The sequence below is a fragment of the Vigna radiata genome, chromosome 1 (genome assembly GCF_000741045.1).
Source record: "Vigna radiata var. radiata cultivar VC1973A chromosome 1, Vradiata_ver6, whole genome shotgun sequence".
Taxonomy (NCBI): domain Eukaryota; kingdom Viridiplantae; phylum Streptophyta; class Magnoliopsida; order Fabales; family Fabaceae; genus Vigna; species Vigna radiata.
Genome location: NC_028351.1, coordinates 21,002,426 through 21,015,638, shown reverse-complemented (window position 1 = coordinate 21,015,638; position 13,213 = coordinate 21,002,426). Strand labels below are relative to the sequence as shown.

Here is a 13,213-nt window from a genome sequence, read left to right as displayed (position 1 = left end):
TGTATCTTTTTGATCTTGTGTATTTTCCACCAAACATATTTCTCGTGCTTCATATGTTTGACCTCAATAGCTAATTACAGTTCTTTCTAATTGCTTTATTGTGGGTAGGCTACAAACTAAACGAGTACACCCATGTGACTGAATTCCATGCAGTTTCTGGCATGCTGTAAGACTTAAATCTGCATGTGACAATTTCCTTGAGAGTCAGTTTTTTCCTCTAATCAAAGGTTATTGTAGGAAGCAATGCTATGCAGTAAACAAACACAACAAAAAATCTGCATGAATTTCTCATCATTCGGTAGTTGTTGGATAAGTCAAAAGTGTGAGGGACCACCTATCTATTCAAAATTCAGTAACTGTTCCAACAAAATATTCTGCCTATCTATTATTTTTCCATTTTAGAAGCTTGACATCGTTCTTCTTTTTTTACAAGTGCAAATATGCTATTTGATGTGTTCCATTCCAATTATATTTTGATATTATACCTTGGTAATTTGAATTTATTTTTCAGGAAAATGGATTTGGGCTTGAGCATCTTTTGCATCGTGGACGAGCACTGGCAGCTTTTAACCAAATTCTTGGTCACAGAATCCAAAATCTGAAGTCAGAAGGGGAATCTAGTACTTCAGCTCATGGACAAACCAACATTCAATCAGATGTCCAGACACTTCTTTCTCCACTAGAACAAAGTGAAGAGACTCTACTTTCTTGTGTGAGTTTTTTTTCATCTGTTTATCTAAATTTCTGATTATGAACATGAAACAAGAGTTATAATTAAAACAAATGAATGCATCTGGAATGCTAAAAAAATAGGTTCCTTTTCAGTAGATAAAAATCTTCGTGTTCATTGAATATAGTGAAAAACTGAATGGGATTAATCTCTCTTGTGTAGAAAATACACATGATATTATGTTTAGAATAAAGGAAATATGGGTTAAGTCCAAAATACAAATAAAGAATAATAAAAAAGTAACTGAACATAAAATATAAAGATAAAATATTTATTTATGATATCTAATAATTTAATATATCTAACACTCTCCATCAAGTTGGTTGTAGTTAACAAACTCAGTCTTAATGTCTCTAGATACAATCTTTTCTCGAATGAAATGACAGTCAATGTCAATGTGTTTGGTCCTCTCATGAAAGACAATATTAGAACTAATATGAAGAGCAGTCTAATTGTCACATATAAATGTCATTTGATTGACATATCCAAATTATAAATCTCCTAGTAGTTGCTTTAGCCAAACAAGCTTATTACAAGTGGTTGAGGTGATAACTTTATATTCTGCTTCTGCACTAGATTATCACAACACTTTGTTTCTTGCTTTTCCAATAGATCAAGTTACCGCCAATCAAGACACAATATCTGCATGTAGATCCTCTATCAAAAGGAGGTCTTGTCCAATCAACATCTGAATAACAAGCAACTCTTGTATGGTTATTGGAACCATATAGCAACCTTTTTCAAGGAGATTTTTTAATGTACTTTAATATACGGATGGCTATATTACAACGACATTTACATGGAGAACTAAGAAATTGGCTTACCACACTAACTACAAAGGAAATGTCAGGACGAGTAACTGTAAGATAATTTAATTTCCCCAATTAGTCTTTTATATTGTTCAGGATCTTACATAGGCTCCCCTTGATTTGGTAGATGTTTAGTATTAGGACCCATAGGTGTATGAATAGATTTTGGATTCATCAACCCAATTTCCTCCAAAATATCCAATGCATACTTCCATTGAGATATAACATTACCATTATTGGATTGTGCCACCTCAATTTCCAAGAAATATCTAAGTTTGCTAAGATTTTTGGTCTGAAAATGGTGGCAAAGATGTTGTTTCATCTGGGAGATGCCATGGTTGCCACTATCTGGAAGAACAATGTCATCAACATATACTCAAGTAGACACATCCAACACTCAAATGATGATGATAAGACTAAATAATCACCAAGTCATACCAAATTGTTGAACAACGTTGCTAAAATTTTCAAACTAAGCCTTAGGAGACTATTTTAGGCCACATAACGATTAACAAAGATGGCATAACAATCCAAAAGACTTCTCTTGAGCAACAAATCCTGGAGTTTAATGTTTGACGCCCAAGTCGAATAATTATTGTCATCTAACTTATCAATAGACATGTGCACATTGGCATAGTTAGTATATGTTGACGAATCAGATGCATTGGTGGCAGAAGAGATGTTAGAAGAGACACTAGTAGAAGAAGCCATAGATGAACAAGAGAGAAAGAAACCCTAAAAATCCAAGGTTCTCCAATCAAGGCACAAAGCACAAATTCTGAAAGAGGAGAAAGAGGTGACCTCGGTGCTTTGAATTGTTGCTGGAGAGGAGTAGGGATGCTCTGCCACGCGGCGGAAAAAATGAGCAAATCCGTAACTTCAAGAGGCGCGTGGGAGCTCCGATGAGGGCGTCGTTGATTGCACGGTGGTTGCCTGGCCGAGGCGATCAAATTTGAATGGTCGCTAGTCGAAATTGGACCTTTGGCATGGTGACGACAGCATATGGCGACGACGATGGTTGTAGTGGCAAAGGTGATGATTTTTTTTTTCTAAAGAACCTTGAGCTCTAGATACCATATTAAATATAGTGAAAAAATGTATGAGATTAATCTTTTTTTGTATAGAAAATACAGATAGGGTACTGTATTTATAATAAAGAAAATATGGACTAAGTCCAAAATATGAATAAAGAATAATAATAAAGTAATTGAAAATAATCGATAAAGATAAGATATTTATCTAAGATATCAAATAATCTAATATATCTAACAATGGTGATGGTAAATTTCATAATTGGCAATGGCGTTACTCCTAAGCTCAGCTAGCAATCTGTTTGTCAAGAACCAATTCAACCAAAAAATTTAAAAATGTTTGTCTCTAACATGCCGTATAAGAGTATTTTGAGCTTTAAGCATGAAAAATACCCCGGGCCGTTTTATTTTATGCTATTGCTTGATGGAATTATGACAAAAATGGGTGGCAAATTTTGGCCACTTGGTCATTGGGGCTTTGGGACCTCATGAAGATCCGAAGAACCTAAATGTTTAAACGATCCTTTATTTAACTCTTCATTTGGTATTCTACCAGGGTATGTTACTCTTAGAGAACTTGGATATGAACCTGAATCAATTCTACAAAATTGGCTTTTAAGTAAGGGTTACTCATACTTGTATAATTTAATTTTATTATATCTATAGTTGATGTGAGATCTTTAAGACACTCTTCTCATAGTGACAATTAGACATCTTGAAGCATAAAGTTTCCAAGAATGACATCTATGGGTGATTTGAAAATGACTGTCTTGATAGGCAACATTTTTGATGATAGATTTTGATGCCATCTTAGAATTTAAGGTTTAGGTATAACTCAACTCTATAAAACCAATTTGTAACTGAGAGTTGCTCCATACTTAATATTTTAATTTGGTTATATCTTTGTACTTAGTTGGATTTTCGATAGAAACATCTCAGTATATCTTGATGATGGATATTCTCATATTCTTTCTTAATATGTAATTTTACATTCATGAAAAATACAAAAAATATGAATCTCATTGAAGTTTTGAATGCTATATTGAAAACTGTTCCTAAATTTTCAGGTTTTGCCAACTGCTATTATGCATTTTGACGATTCCATGCTTGTTGCTTCATGTGCTTTTCTTTTGGAGTTATGTGGTCTATCTGCCAACAAACTGCACGTTGATATTGCTGTGCTAAAAAGGATATCTTCATTTTATAAATCAATTGAAAATAATGAAAATCTCAGGCAATTATCACCTAAGGGTTCTGTGTTTCATGCAATATCCCATGAAGGTGATGTTACAGAATCTCTTGCTCGAGCTCTAGCTGAGGAATACGTGCACAAGGATTCTCCTGTAATTGCTACTGAGACAGGATCTGTTGGTAAACAACCTTCACGAGCACTTATTCTCGTCTTGCACCATCTGGAAAAGGCTAGCCTTCCACGGTTGGTTGATGGAAAAAGTTACGGTTCATGGCTATTAAGTGGAAATGGTGATGGAAATGAGTTAAGATCTCAACAAAAGACTGCTAGTCAGCACTGGACTTTGGTAACAAATTTTTGTAAATTGCACCAGCTTCCATTAAGTACGAAGTACCTTGCTGTATTAGCCAGAGACAATGATTGGGTATGTTTCTACTTTTGTTTCTTTTATTGACTACTCATACTAGGATCTTATGATTTTTTGGTTCCTGTCAGATTGGATTTTTGTCTGAAGCCCAGATTGGAGGATATTCGTTTGATACAGTAGTTCAAGTGGTGAGTCTTGTTCCCTACATTTACTCAACATCATGTTTAAACCATGTATATAATGTTAAAATGAAATTGTTCCACTTTGAATCTCTCTGTGATTGTGAATGGTAGGCATCAAAGGAGTTTAGTGATCCGCGTCTCCGACTTCATATGTTAACAGTTTTGAGGGGAATGCAGTCAAAGAAAAAGGCAAGCTCTGCATTTTTCTTCGATACACTGGGGAAAGACGGTGAAACAACCTTTTCTTATGAAAACATGTGTGTTCCAGTGGAACTCTTCCAAATATTAGCAGAATGTGAAAAGCACAAATGTCCTGGAGAGGCTCTCTTGAGGAAAGCAAAAGAGTTGTCCTGGTCAATATTGGCTATGGTGGCTTCATGTTTCCTTGATGTCTCTCCATTGTCATGCCTGACAGTTTGGTTGGAAATTACTGCAGCAAGGTGACTGGGACTGTTTATAAGTAAAAGGATAATTTCATAATTATTTTTTTTTTAATTAGATTTAGCCATTTCTGATGTGAAGAGCTTGCAGTTTTGTGTGATTTAATTTGTATTGAGCTGAGTGTATAAGTAGTCTATGTTACAGTAGGCAAAATCTGTCTGTCCTTCTATGTATGTTTTAGGATAAAGTAACTGCTTAAATGATATTGAAAATGTTACACAGAAGGAATTAATATTTTCGTGACTGGTTTATTGAAAAATACACTGCTGAATTGAAATTTCCATCATAAATATTACACTCATAAAACTTTACATTCATTTAAAATCTTTTATATTTCGTCATTACATGTTAAAACTTTCATCAAATTCAATATATTTAGTTTCATGTTTATTGGTGTCCAATTTTTTTAAAAGAATTGGGAAGACAAGAGCAACATATTCTAGCCAACTCGACTAGTAGAATAAGGCTTGTATAATTAAGTAATTGGGCTGAAAAATTCAGATAATATGATGAATTGATAAAGCTCTGAGGATTGAGACATTGACCCAACCATGTATGTAGACTTCAATGATTGAAACTTTTTACTTTTCTTTTGTTGACAGGGAAACTTCATCCATTAAGGTGAATGATATTGCTTCCCAGATTGCAGATAATGTTGGAGCAGCTGTAAATGCTACTAATGCCCTACCTGTAGGTGACAGAGTACTCACATTTCATTACAACAGGCAGAGTCCTAAACGACGACGGTTGATAACTCCTATTTCTCTTGATTCCTCCGCTTCTGCAATATCTGATATCTCTCGCACTTCTACAAGTGAAAAAGTATTTGATTCCCAAGATAAAGCTGTGGAGAATGATAGAAAAGTAGAACATTTTGGATGCCTTAATGTTCCAAGTGATTCCGTTGAGGAACCTGCGTCCCTTTCAAAGATGGTTGCAGTGCTTTGTGAACAACAATTGTTTTTGCCTTTGCTCAGGGCATTTGAGATGTTCCTTCCATCATGTCCCTTGCTACCATTCATCCGTGCTCTTCAAGTAAGGCAACTCATTCAAAATTTGTTCATTTATTGTGGACTTCTGAATAGTGGATACTATGTTCAAGTGTCAGGGTTGGTTATTTTTTACAAGTGTTTCTTGACTTTTTTCACTTGCTATTTTTTTTAAGGTAAATTGCACTTTATCTGTCCCCTTGTAGTCTGTTAATGTGGATTTTTTTTTTGTTTATTCAGGCATTTTCACAAATGCGCCTCTCAGAAGCTTCTGCCCATTTGGGTTCTTTTTCAGCTCGAATTAAGGAGGAACCAATGTACTTACAGCCAAATGTAGGAAGAGAGGCGCAGATCGGGGCATCATGGATTAGTTCTACTGCTTCAACAGCTGCTGATGCCGTACTTTCAACCTGTCCATCTCCTTATGAGAAAAGATGCCTACTGCAACTTCTTGCTGCGACTGACTTTGGTGATGGTGGACATACTGCAGCATACTATCGAAGGGTTTATTGGAAAATTAATTTAGCAGAGCCTTTACTTCGTAAAGATAATGAGTTGCATTTGGGTGATGAAGAAATTTTAGATGATGATTCGCTCTTATCTGCACTAGAAAATAATAGGCACTGGGAGCAGGCAAGGAACTGGGCCAAGCAGTTGGAGGCCAATGGTGCACCCTGGAAATCTGCTACGCATCATGTTACTGAATGTCAGGTAATACTTATAGGTTGCAAACCTGTTTGTGATGTTAGTGTCTATTGAGGGAAGCCTATATTAAAACCTTAGTCAATTGAATGGTTTATGACAAAGCCAATTATGGCTAATTCAAGGTTCCTTTATGTTGATATTATTACAGATTCTTTAAGTGACAGCTCTTTTTAATTATATTGTCTCTTAATAAGTTTAGTTTTGGTCTGTAAAACTTAATATTAGATTAATTAAATTTTACTATGGGCATTATAAACTTTAAATGATAGATTGTGCATTTATCATCAACACTTTTCCCTCATTTTTCTGCCCCTTTTATAAATTGTAGGCTGAATCTATGGTAGCTGAATGGAAGGAATTTCTTTGGGATGTTCCAGAAGAGAGGGTTGCATTATGGAACCACTGCCACACACTCTTCATCAGATACTCCTTCCCTTCTCGACAAGTGTGTTTGGTTTCTAGTACACTACTACAGTCAATGTTCTGCTAACATATTTTCTATATTGCTTTGTGCTGAAATTTCATCTGTTGTAATTATTTCAGGCTGGTTTATTTTTTCTTAAACATGCTGAAGCTGTTGAGAAAGATCTCCCTGCAAGGGAACTTCACGAACTTTTGTTACTATCGCTGCAATGGCTGAGTGGGATGATAAGCCTTTCCAATCCGTATGGAACATATTCAATCATTAGTGAACTACTTTCTGTTTCAATTTTAGTTATCGTTACTTATAAAAATTGTTGAACTTTTCAGTGTCTGTCCATTGCAACTTCTGCGTGAAATTGAAACCAAAGTATGGCTCTTAGCTGTTGAGTCTGAGGCTCAGGTGAAGAGTGAAGGTGATTTCAATTTTACCTTTTCTACCAGGGAGAGTGGTATCAAGAATGACTCTAGTATCATTGACCGAACTGCAAGCATAATAGCAAAGATGGACAACCATATAAATAAAATGAAGAGTAGAACTGTAGAAAAATATGAGTCCAGGGAAAACCAAACCCCTCACAAGAATTTTGTGATAGATGCTGGTCTTTCAACTACTGTTGGTGGGAATACAAAGCCAAAAAGACGGGCCAAAGGATACACAGCACCAAGGCGCCCACCTCTTGAGTCAGCTGATAAAAGTGCTGATACTGATGATGTCTCTAGTACTATTCATTTAAAAAATGAGTTGCAGTTGCAAGATGATAACATTAAAGTTGAAATGTCCTTTTCTAGATGGGAGGAAAGGGTTGGAACAGCAGAGCTGGAAAGGGCTGTACTTTCTTTATTAGAATTTGGGCAAATTGCTGCCGCCAAGCAACTACAGTACAAATTCTCTCCTGGACAAATACCATCTGAGTTTAAACTTGTTGATGCAGCCTTGAAGCTTGCTGCCAGTTCCACTCCTCCTAGCAATGTATCAGTTTCAATGCTTGACGAGGAAGTGCGTTCAGTTATGCAGTCATATGGTATACTAAATAAACAGCACTACATTGACCCACTGCAGGTAGTTGCCCAACCAGACCCTACTTTCATGCTGCTATTGCAAGTTCCTTTTCTCTACTGACAATAAGATGTTTATAATATAATATTGTGGACATGCAATGCTAGGTTTTGGAGAGTTTGGTGACCATTTTTACCGAAGGGAGTGGTCGTGGGCTATGTAAGAGAATAATAGCAGTTATAAAAGCTGCAAACACCTTGGGCCTCTCATTTTCTGAGGCATTCAACAAACAACCAATTGAACTGCTACATCTCCTTTCTCTTAAAGCACAGGATTCCTTTGAGGAGGCCAACTTTTTGGTGCAGACTCATCCAATGCCAGCAGCAAGCATTGCTCAAATACTCGCAGAATCTTTTCTAAAGGTTTGGTTCATCATTTTGTTTCAATTTCTATTTCATAATTGTTTTGGATGGAACGTTGTGTTGTAATCTGTAAATGTATTTCGTCACTCCTGGTCATAGATAAATTTTGTGGGCATGTTGCATAAATTTGGATATAGTCTCACTCATGTTAACTGGTGTCATTTTGACTTATTTTTTTTTAATTTAACATGTAATTAAGAAGGTGTCTGTTATCCACTACATAGGTACAATTTTAAAACATTAATAAGGTCCATATAACTATATTTCTGTTTTGCTAGGGTGTGTTGGCTGCACATCGTGGAGGGTATATGGATTCACAGAAGGAGGAAGGGCCTGCTCCTTTGCTGTGGAGATTTTCAGACTTCTTGAAGTGGGCAGAGCTTTGTCCCTCTGAACCAGAAATTGGGCATTCTTTAATGCGTTTGGTAATTACTGGGCAAGAAATACCACATGCGTGTGAGGTATTGTGTTCATAGTTGTCAGTCTAGCAATTTCTTTCACTAATATGTTCACAAAATGAGTAAATCATGAATTAAAATTATATTGCTGATAGAAAAATTCTAATTCATGTTGATCTTTGGATGATAGATGAAGCCCTTTGTGATGTGATACACCTTGTTCTTTGTTTTGTTTGATTATGGAGGAAATTCATTAAGATGAAGAAAAAGGATGACATGAATGTAGAAAAGCCCTAGTTAATCTCTCAACATGTCTGTGAGGGACACCCTTTGAAAAGACCATGTACTTTAGCCCATGTGGAAGCCAAGCACCTAATCTTATGGCGAAGTAGCTGCTCTTGTGAAGAGATATCCTTAAAACCTGATAGGACTTAAGTCCCAATTAAGCAGTATTGGATAATCGGTGCAATATGAAATATTTAAGTGTTTGGGTCTCCTCATTTAACAACTAGCTCTTATGCTTTGTTTGAATTGAGGCTAGAGTGGAAAAGAAAAGAAATAAGGAGAGTCATTGAAAAGAGAGGTTGTTTGAATTGAGGAAGTATGTGGAAAGTGTGAAGAAAGTTTGCACCAGATTTAATTCATGTGATAGGATAAATTTGGTTGTATATTAATATATTTAGAAAATAATTTATAAAAAAATTAAAATAATTTAATAAAATTTCGAAAATATAAATTATTGTTAAAATCAAATTTATATTAAAATAAAAAAAATTATTACAAAATTGTAATAATAAAAAAATTATATTTCATAATAAAAATATATTAAAATAAAGTATCAAAATTTAAATTATTTTATTTTATTTTATTAATTATTTTGATTAGTTTAATATAAAAGATATATTAACAAAATATTAAATTCATTTTTATTTTATTTCATTATTATATATTACATATCAATTTAATAGTATATAATAAAATTAGTTTAAAATTTGAGTTTTTAAATTTGATTTTATGTTCTTACAAAATTAATTATTAAACATTAAACTAAATCATTTTATAAAATATTAAAATTGAAATTATTTTATTTACTATTATAATATTATTTGTTTTAATTATTTATTATATTTAATCAAACATAATCGATTATATTTATATATAATTGATTATTTATTTGATATTTGATCATTGCTGATTTTTAATACTTTCTTTCCATATTTGCAGGGAAAGTATTGTTTTTTTGTATTTATGTGCTCTGTTTTTCTAACCTTCATTACGTTTCTGTGCTCCCTGTGTTTCCATCGTTGGAAACAAATTGGTTACTTATCAGTTGAATAAAAGTTGACTGTTGGTGTCTCGCATAGGAAATTGAGTGAAGCGTCACTTATGTTTGGTTCTTAGGGTTGGTGCTGTGATAGGGACTTGGTTATCATGGATTGTTTAAGTCTTACATTGAGTAAAATGAGATACTCATTTAAGTGTTGAGTCTCCTCCTTAATAGCTACCTGTTAAGGGTGGATTTCCTAAGTGCATGAGAACTTTACCAAACCCACCTTTTTGTGACAAAATGTTGCAAACATTGCAATTTACCGAACTTATGTTTGTTGCAAACATTGCAATTTACCGAACTTATGTTTCTTTCTCTGGTCCAAAAAATATTAAGAACTCAAACAAAGAAATCAGTATAACAGTGGCAGCAGAACAATGTAAGAGCAGGCGAGTCAGATCATAACACTTTGGGATAAATTGCCTTGTCTCTACACACTTGAAAGCTGAAATATCCCATTGGCATTAATTCTATTAATATCAGTTGTTCAAATAATTGCCTTAGACTCCCAAAGGGGTTTCTTTTGGTGGAATGTTTCTCTATTCACTTACTTGTACTGAAGAAGAAACAGAAACAAGAGACTACATAAAGGAACCCCCAATTTAGAGGAAAGTGCAAGGAACAGAAGCAGCTACAGTCAGCTGTCACGTGCCAGCTACAGCTGGCTGGGTGAACTTCCTGAAAATTAGCTCGGTACAATATTCACACATTTCCTAAACAAAAGAGGTTGTCATTTCAACAATAACCAAGTCATGTACCATAGCCAATAATTGACTCATCATTAGCTGGTGTGTGGCAGAATTTTAGGTGGAGAAATAATAAGACCTGTATGTGTGTGTACAGAAAGAAAGAGACAAAACATATTGAGTTATGGAACTAGTTCACTATCAGAGTGAGATAAGTGTATGGGAATCTTTATATCTCATAAATTGTAAGGATTAAATGAGCACTTACACACTTTTAGGGCCCTCAACATTAGATGCTATGTTCAGTATTTTCTCTTTATCCAATGAAACCTTGACAGCTGATGGTATTGTTTTCAATGCCCCTCTTCCTTTGCATTACTGGGTATCTAAACGATTCTGACTGAGTTACTTTTCCTGAAGCTGACACTATTCTTTCATGCAAACTTGGCATTTTCAGGTGGAGCTTCTCATTTTATCTCACCACTTCTACAAATCATCTTCTTGCCTTGATGGAGTTGATGTTCTTGTGGCCCTTGCTGCAACTAGGGTTGATGCTTATGTCTTGGAGGGTGATTTTCCATGTTTGGCACGCCTGATAACTGGAGTTGGAAATTTTTATGCTTTGAATTTCATTCTTGGCATTCTTATCGAGAACGGTCAATTGGATCTACTTCTTCAGAAGTACTCTGCTGCTGCAGACACAAACACTGGAACTGCTGAGGCTGTCAGGGGATTTCGAATGGCTGTTCTTACATCCTTGAAGCATTTCAACCCTAATGACCTTGATGCATTTGCCATGGTTTGTGTTTTTTTCGTGCTACAATAAATGTATATATAGATTAATGATTGTATGCTGCTACCACTGAATTAGCCAGTACCTTCCGTTGCGCAATAATTTAGTCTTAGTGTATGCTTCGTTTTGACCCATTCAGTAACATTTTTATTTTTAAATGACTCGGGGATCGCTGAGATAGAGTCCTTTTAACCCACTACATAATATGTCAATAGTGTGGCACTACATATTCTGTGTTATGTTAATAACTTCTTCAAGCAGTGACTTTAAAAGTGGACAAATTACTCTTTTTTGTGTGCTCATTCTTTTCATTTTCTTGGTTCTCCTTTTCTCCAAATCAATGAAGTTTAATTTCTCTCAACATAAATCAGAGAAACTACAGAAAAATATGATAATTTATTGATTGTAATTGTGTTCTGTACAGGTCTACAATCATTTTGATATGAAGCACGAGACAGCAGCTCTTTTAGAGTCACGTGCAGAGCAATCATGTGAGCAGTGGTTTCGCCGCTACAACAAGGACCAGAATGAAGACTTACTGGATTCCATGCGCTACTACATTGAAGCTGCTGAAGTTCACTCTTCTATCGATGCTGGCAACAAAACACGTAGAGATTGTGCACAGGCTTCCCTTCTGTCCCTTCAAATACGGATGCCAGATTTCCAATGGCTTTATAGATCAGAAACCAATGCTAGACGAGCGTTAGTTGAGCAATCTCGATTTCAAGAAGCCCTAATTGTAGCCGAAGCTTATAACCTGAACCAGCCAAGTGAATGGGCTTTAGTACTCTGGAACCAGATGCTTAAACCGGAGTTAATGGAGGAGTTTGTAGCAGAATTTGTTGCAGTTTTACCTCTTCAGCCTTCAATGCTGATTGATTTAGCTAGATTCTATAGAGCTGAAATTGCGGCCAGAGGGGACCAATCCCATTTCTCTGTCTGGCTCACAGGGGGGGGATTGCCAGCTGAATGGGCTAAATATTTAGGACGATCATTCAGATGCTTATTGAAGCGAACAAGGGATTTGAAATTGCGGATGCAGTTGGCTACAGTGGCAACTGGATTTGGGGATGTCATTGATGCATGCGCAGAAGAAATGGATAAGGTCCCTGACAACGCAGCGCCACTAGTGCTGAGGAAGGGTCATGGTGGAGCTTACCTCCCTTTAATGTGAAACTTTCTACTTTAGATCATCAAAATGATCTGAAGTTCACGATAGATAGGAAGTTGGTTCTTCACCTTTAACTATTGATGGATTCAAAACAATTGGGTATTATTGCGCAAACATTAAAGATGGGGGCAGCAGAGACCTGAAGTCTTGATCAAATGAAATTCGGATGGAAAGTTTATAAAGTGCGATGTATATTTTTTGGTTGAGCAAATGCTTGATGGTTGTATATTATGCCAACTGTATCTATAGCTCATTCTTGTAAAACACTATTCTAGTTTTGTTTTCTCCATTTTTTTGCAGGGAGGAGAGAGTAGTTTCTTGTTGCTTCTGAGGCTAGTAGAATAGAATGTTCCATTTGTTCCTTTTTTGCCTCCAAATGTATAGCTCCTGTACATCAAATATAAAATTCCATTGATAATGTTTTACAGGCTCCAATTCTTTCCACAAAATACTTATGCGCAAGTGCAGTTTTCTCATACATAATTGTCTGATTCGATCGTGGATTCGACTAGTGATTAGACATTTTATGTTAATACATTATGAAAATAGT

The 13,213-nt window shown here is 35.4% G+C and overlaps 1 protein-coding gene across 4 annotated transcripts in view; it reads left to right on the top strand.

Moving 5' to 3' along the window:
* Window positions 1-13,098, top strand: part of LOC106769153 — a 33,221-nt gene extending 20,123 nt beyond the window's left edge. For 3 of the 4 annotated variants that reach the window (XM_014654654.2, XM_022786165.1, XM_022786162.1), the window contains 13 exons: window positions 512-712; window positions 3,638-4,186; window positions 4,258-4,317; window positions 4,423-4,751; window positions 5,355-5,787; window positions 5,982-6,452; window positions 6,775-6,891; window positions 6,990-7,111; window positions 7,197-7,929; window positions 8,034-8,288; window positions 8,567-8,749; window positions 11,157-11,498; window positions 11,917-13,098. In XM_014654654.2, coding sequence (XP_014510140.1) covers window positions 512-712; window positions 3,638-4,186; window positions 4,258-4,317; window positions 4,423-4,751; window positions 5,355-5,787; window positions 5,982-6,452; window positions 6,775-6,891; window positions 6,990-7,111; window positions 7,197-7,929; window positions 8,034-8,288; window positions 8,567-8,749; window positions 11,157-11,498; window positions 11,917-12,666 — 4,545 coding nt within the window. In that variant the 3' untranslated portion in view covers window positions 12,667-13,098. Of the gene's footprint in view, window positions 1-511; window positions 713-3,637; window positions 4,187-4,257; window positions 4,318-4,422; window positions 4,752-5,354; window positions 5,788-5,981; window positions 6,453-6,774; window positions 6,892-6,989; window positions 7,112-7,196; window positions 7,930-8,033; window positions 8,289-8,566; window positions 8,750-11,156; window positions 11,499-11,916 lie in introns of those variants that run through there. The other variant, XM_022786155.1, reaches the window with a different exon arrangement.
* The last annotated feature ends 115 nt before the right edge of the window (window positions 13,099-13,213 follow it).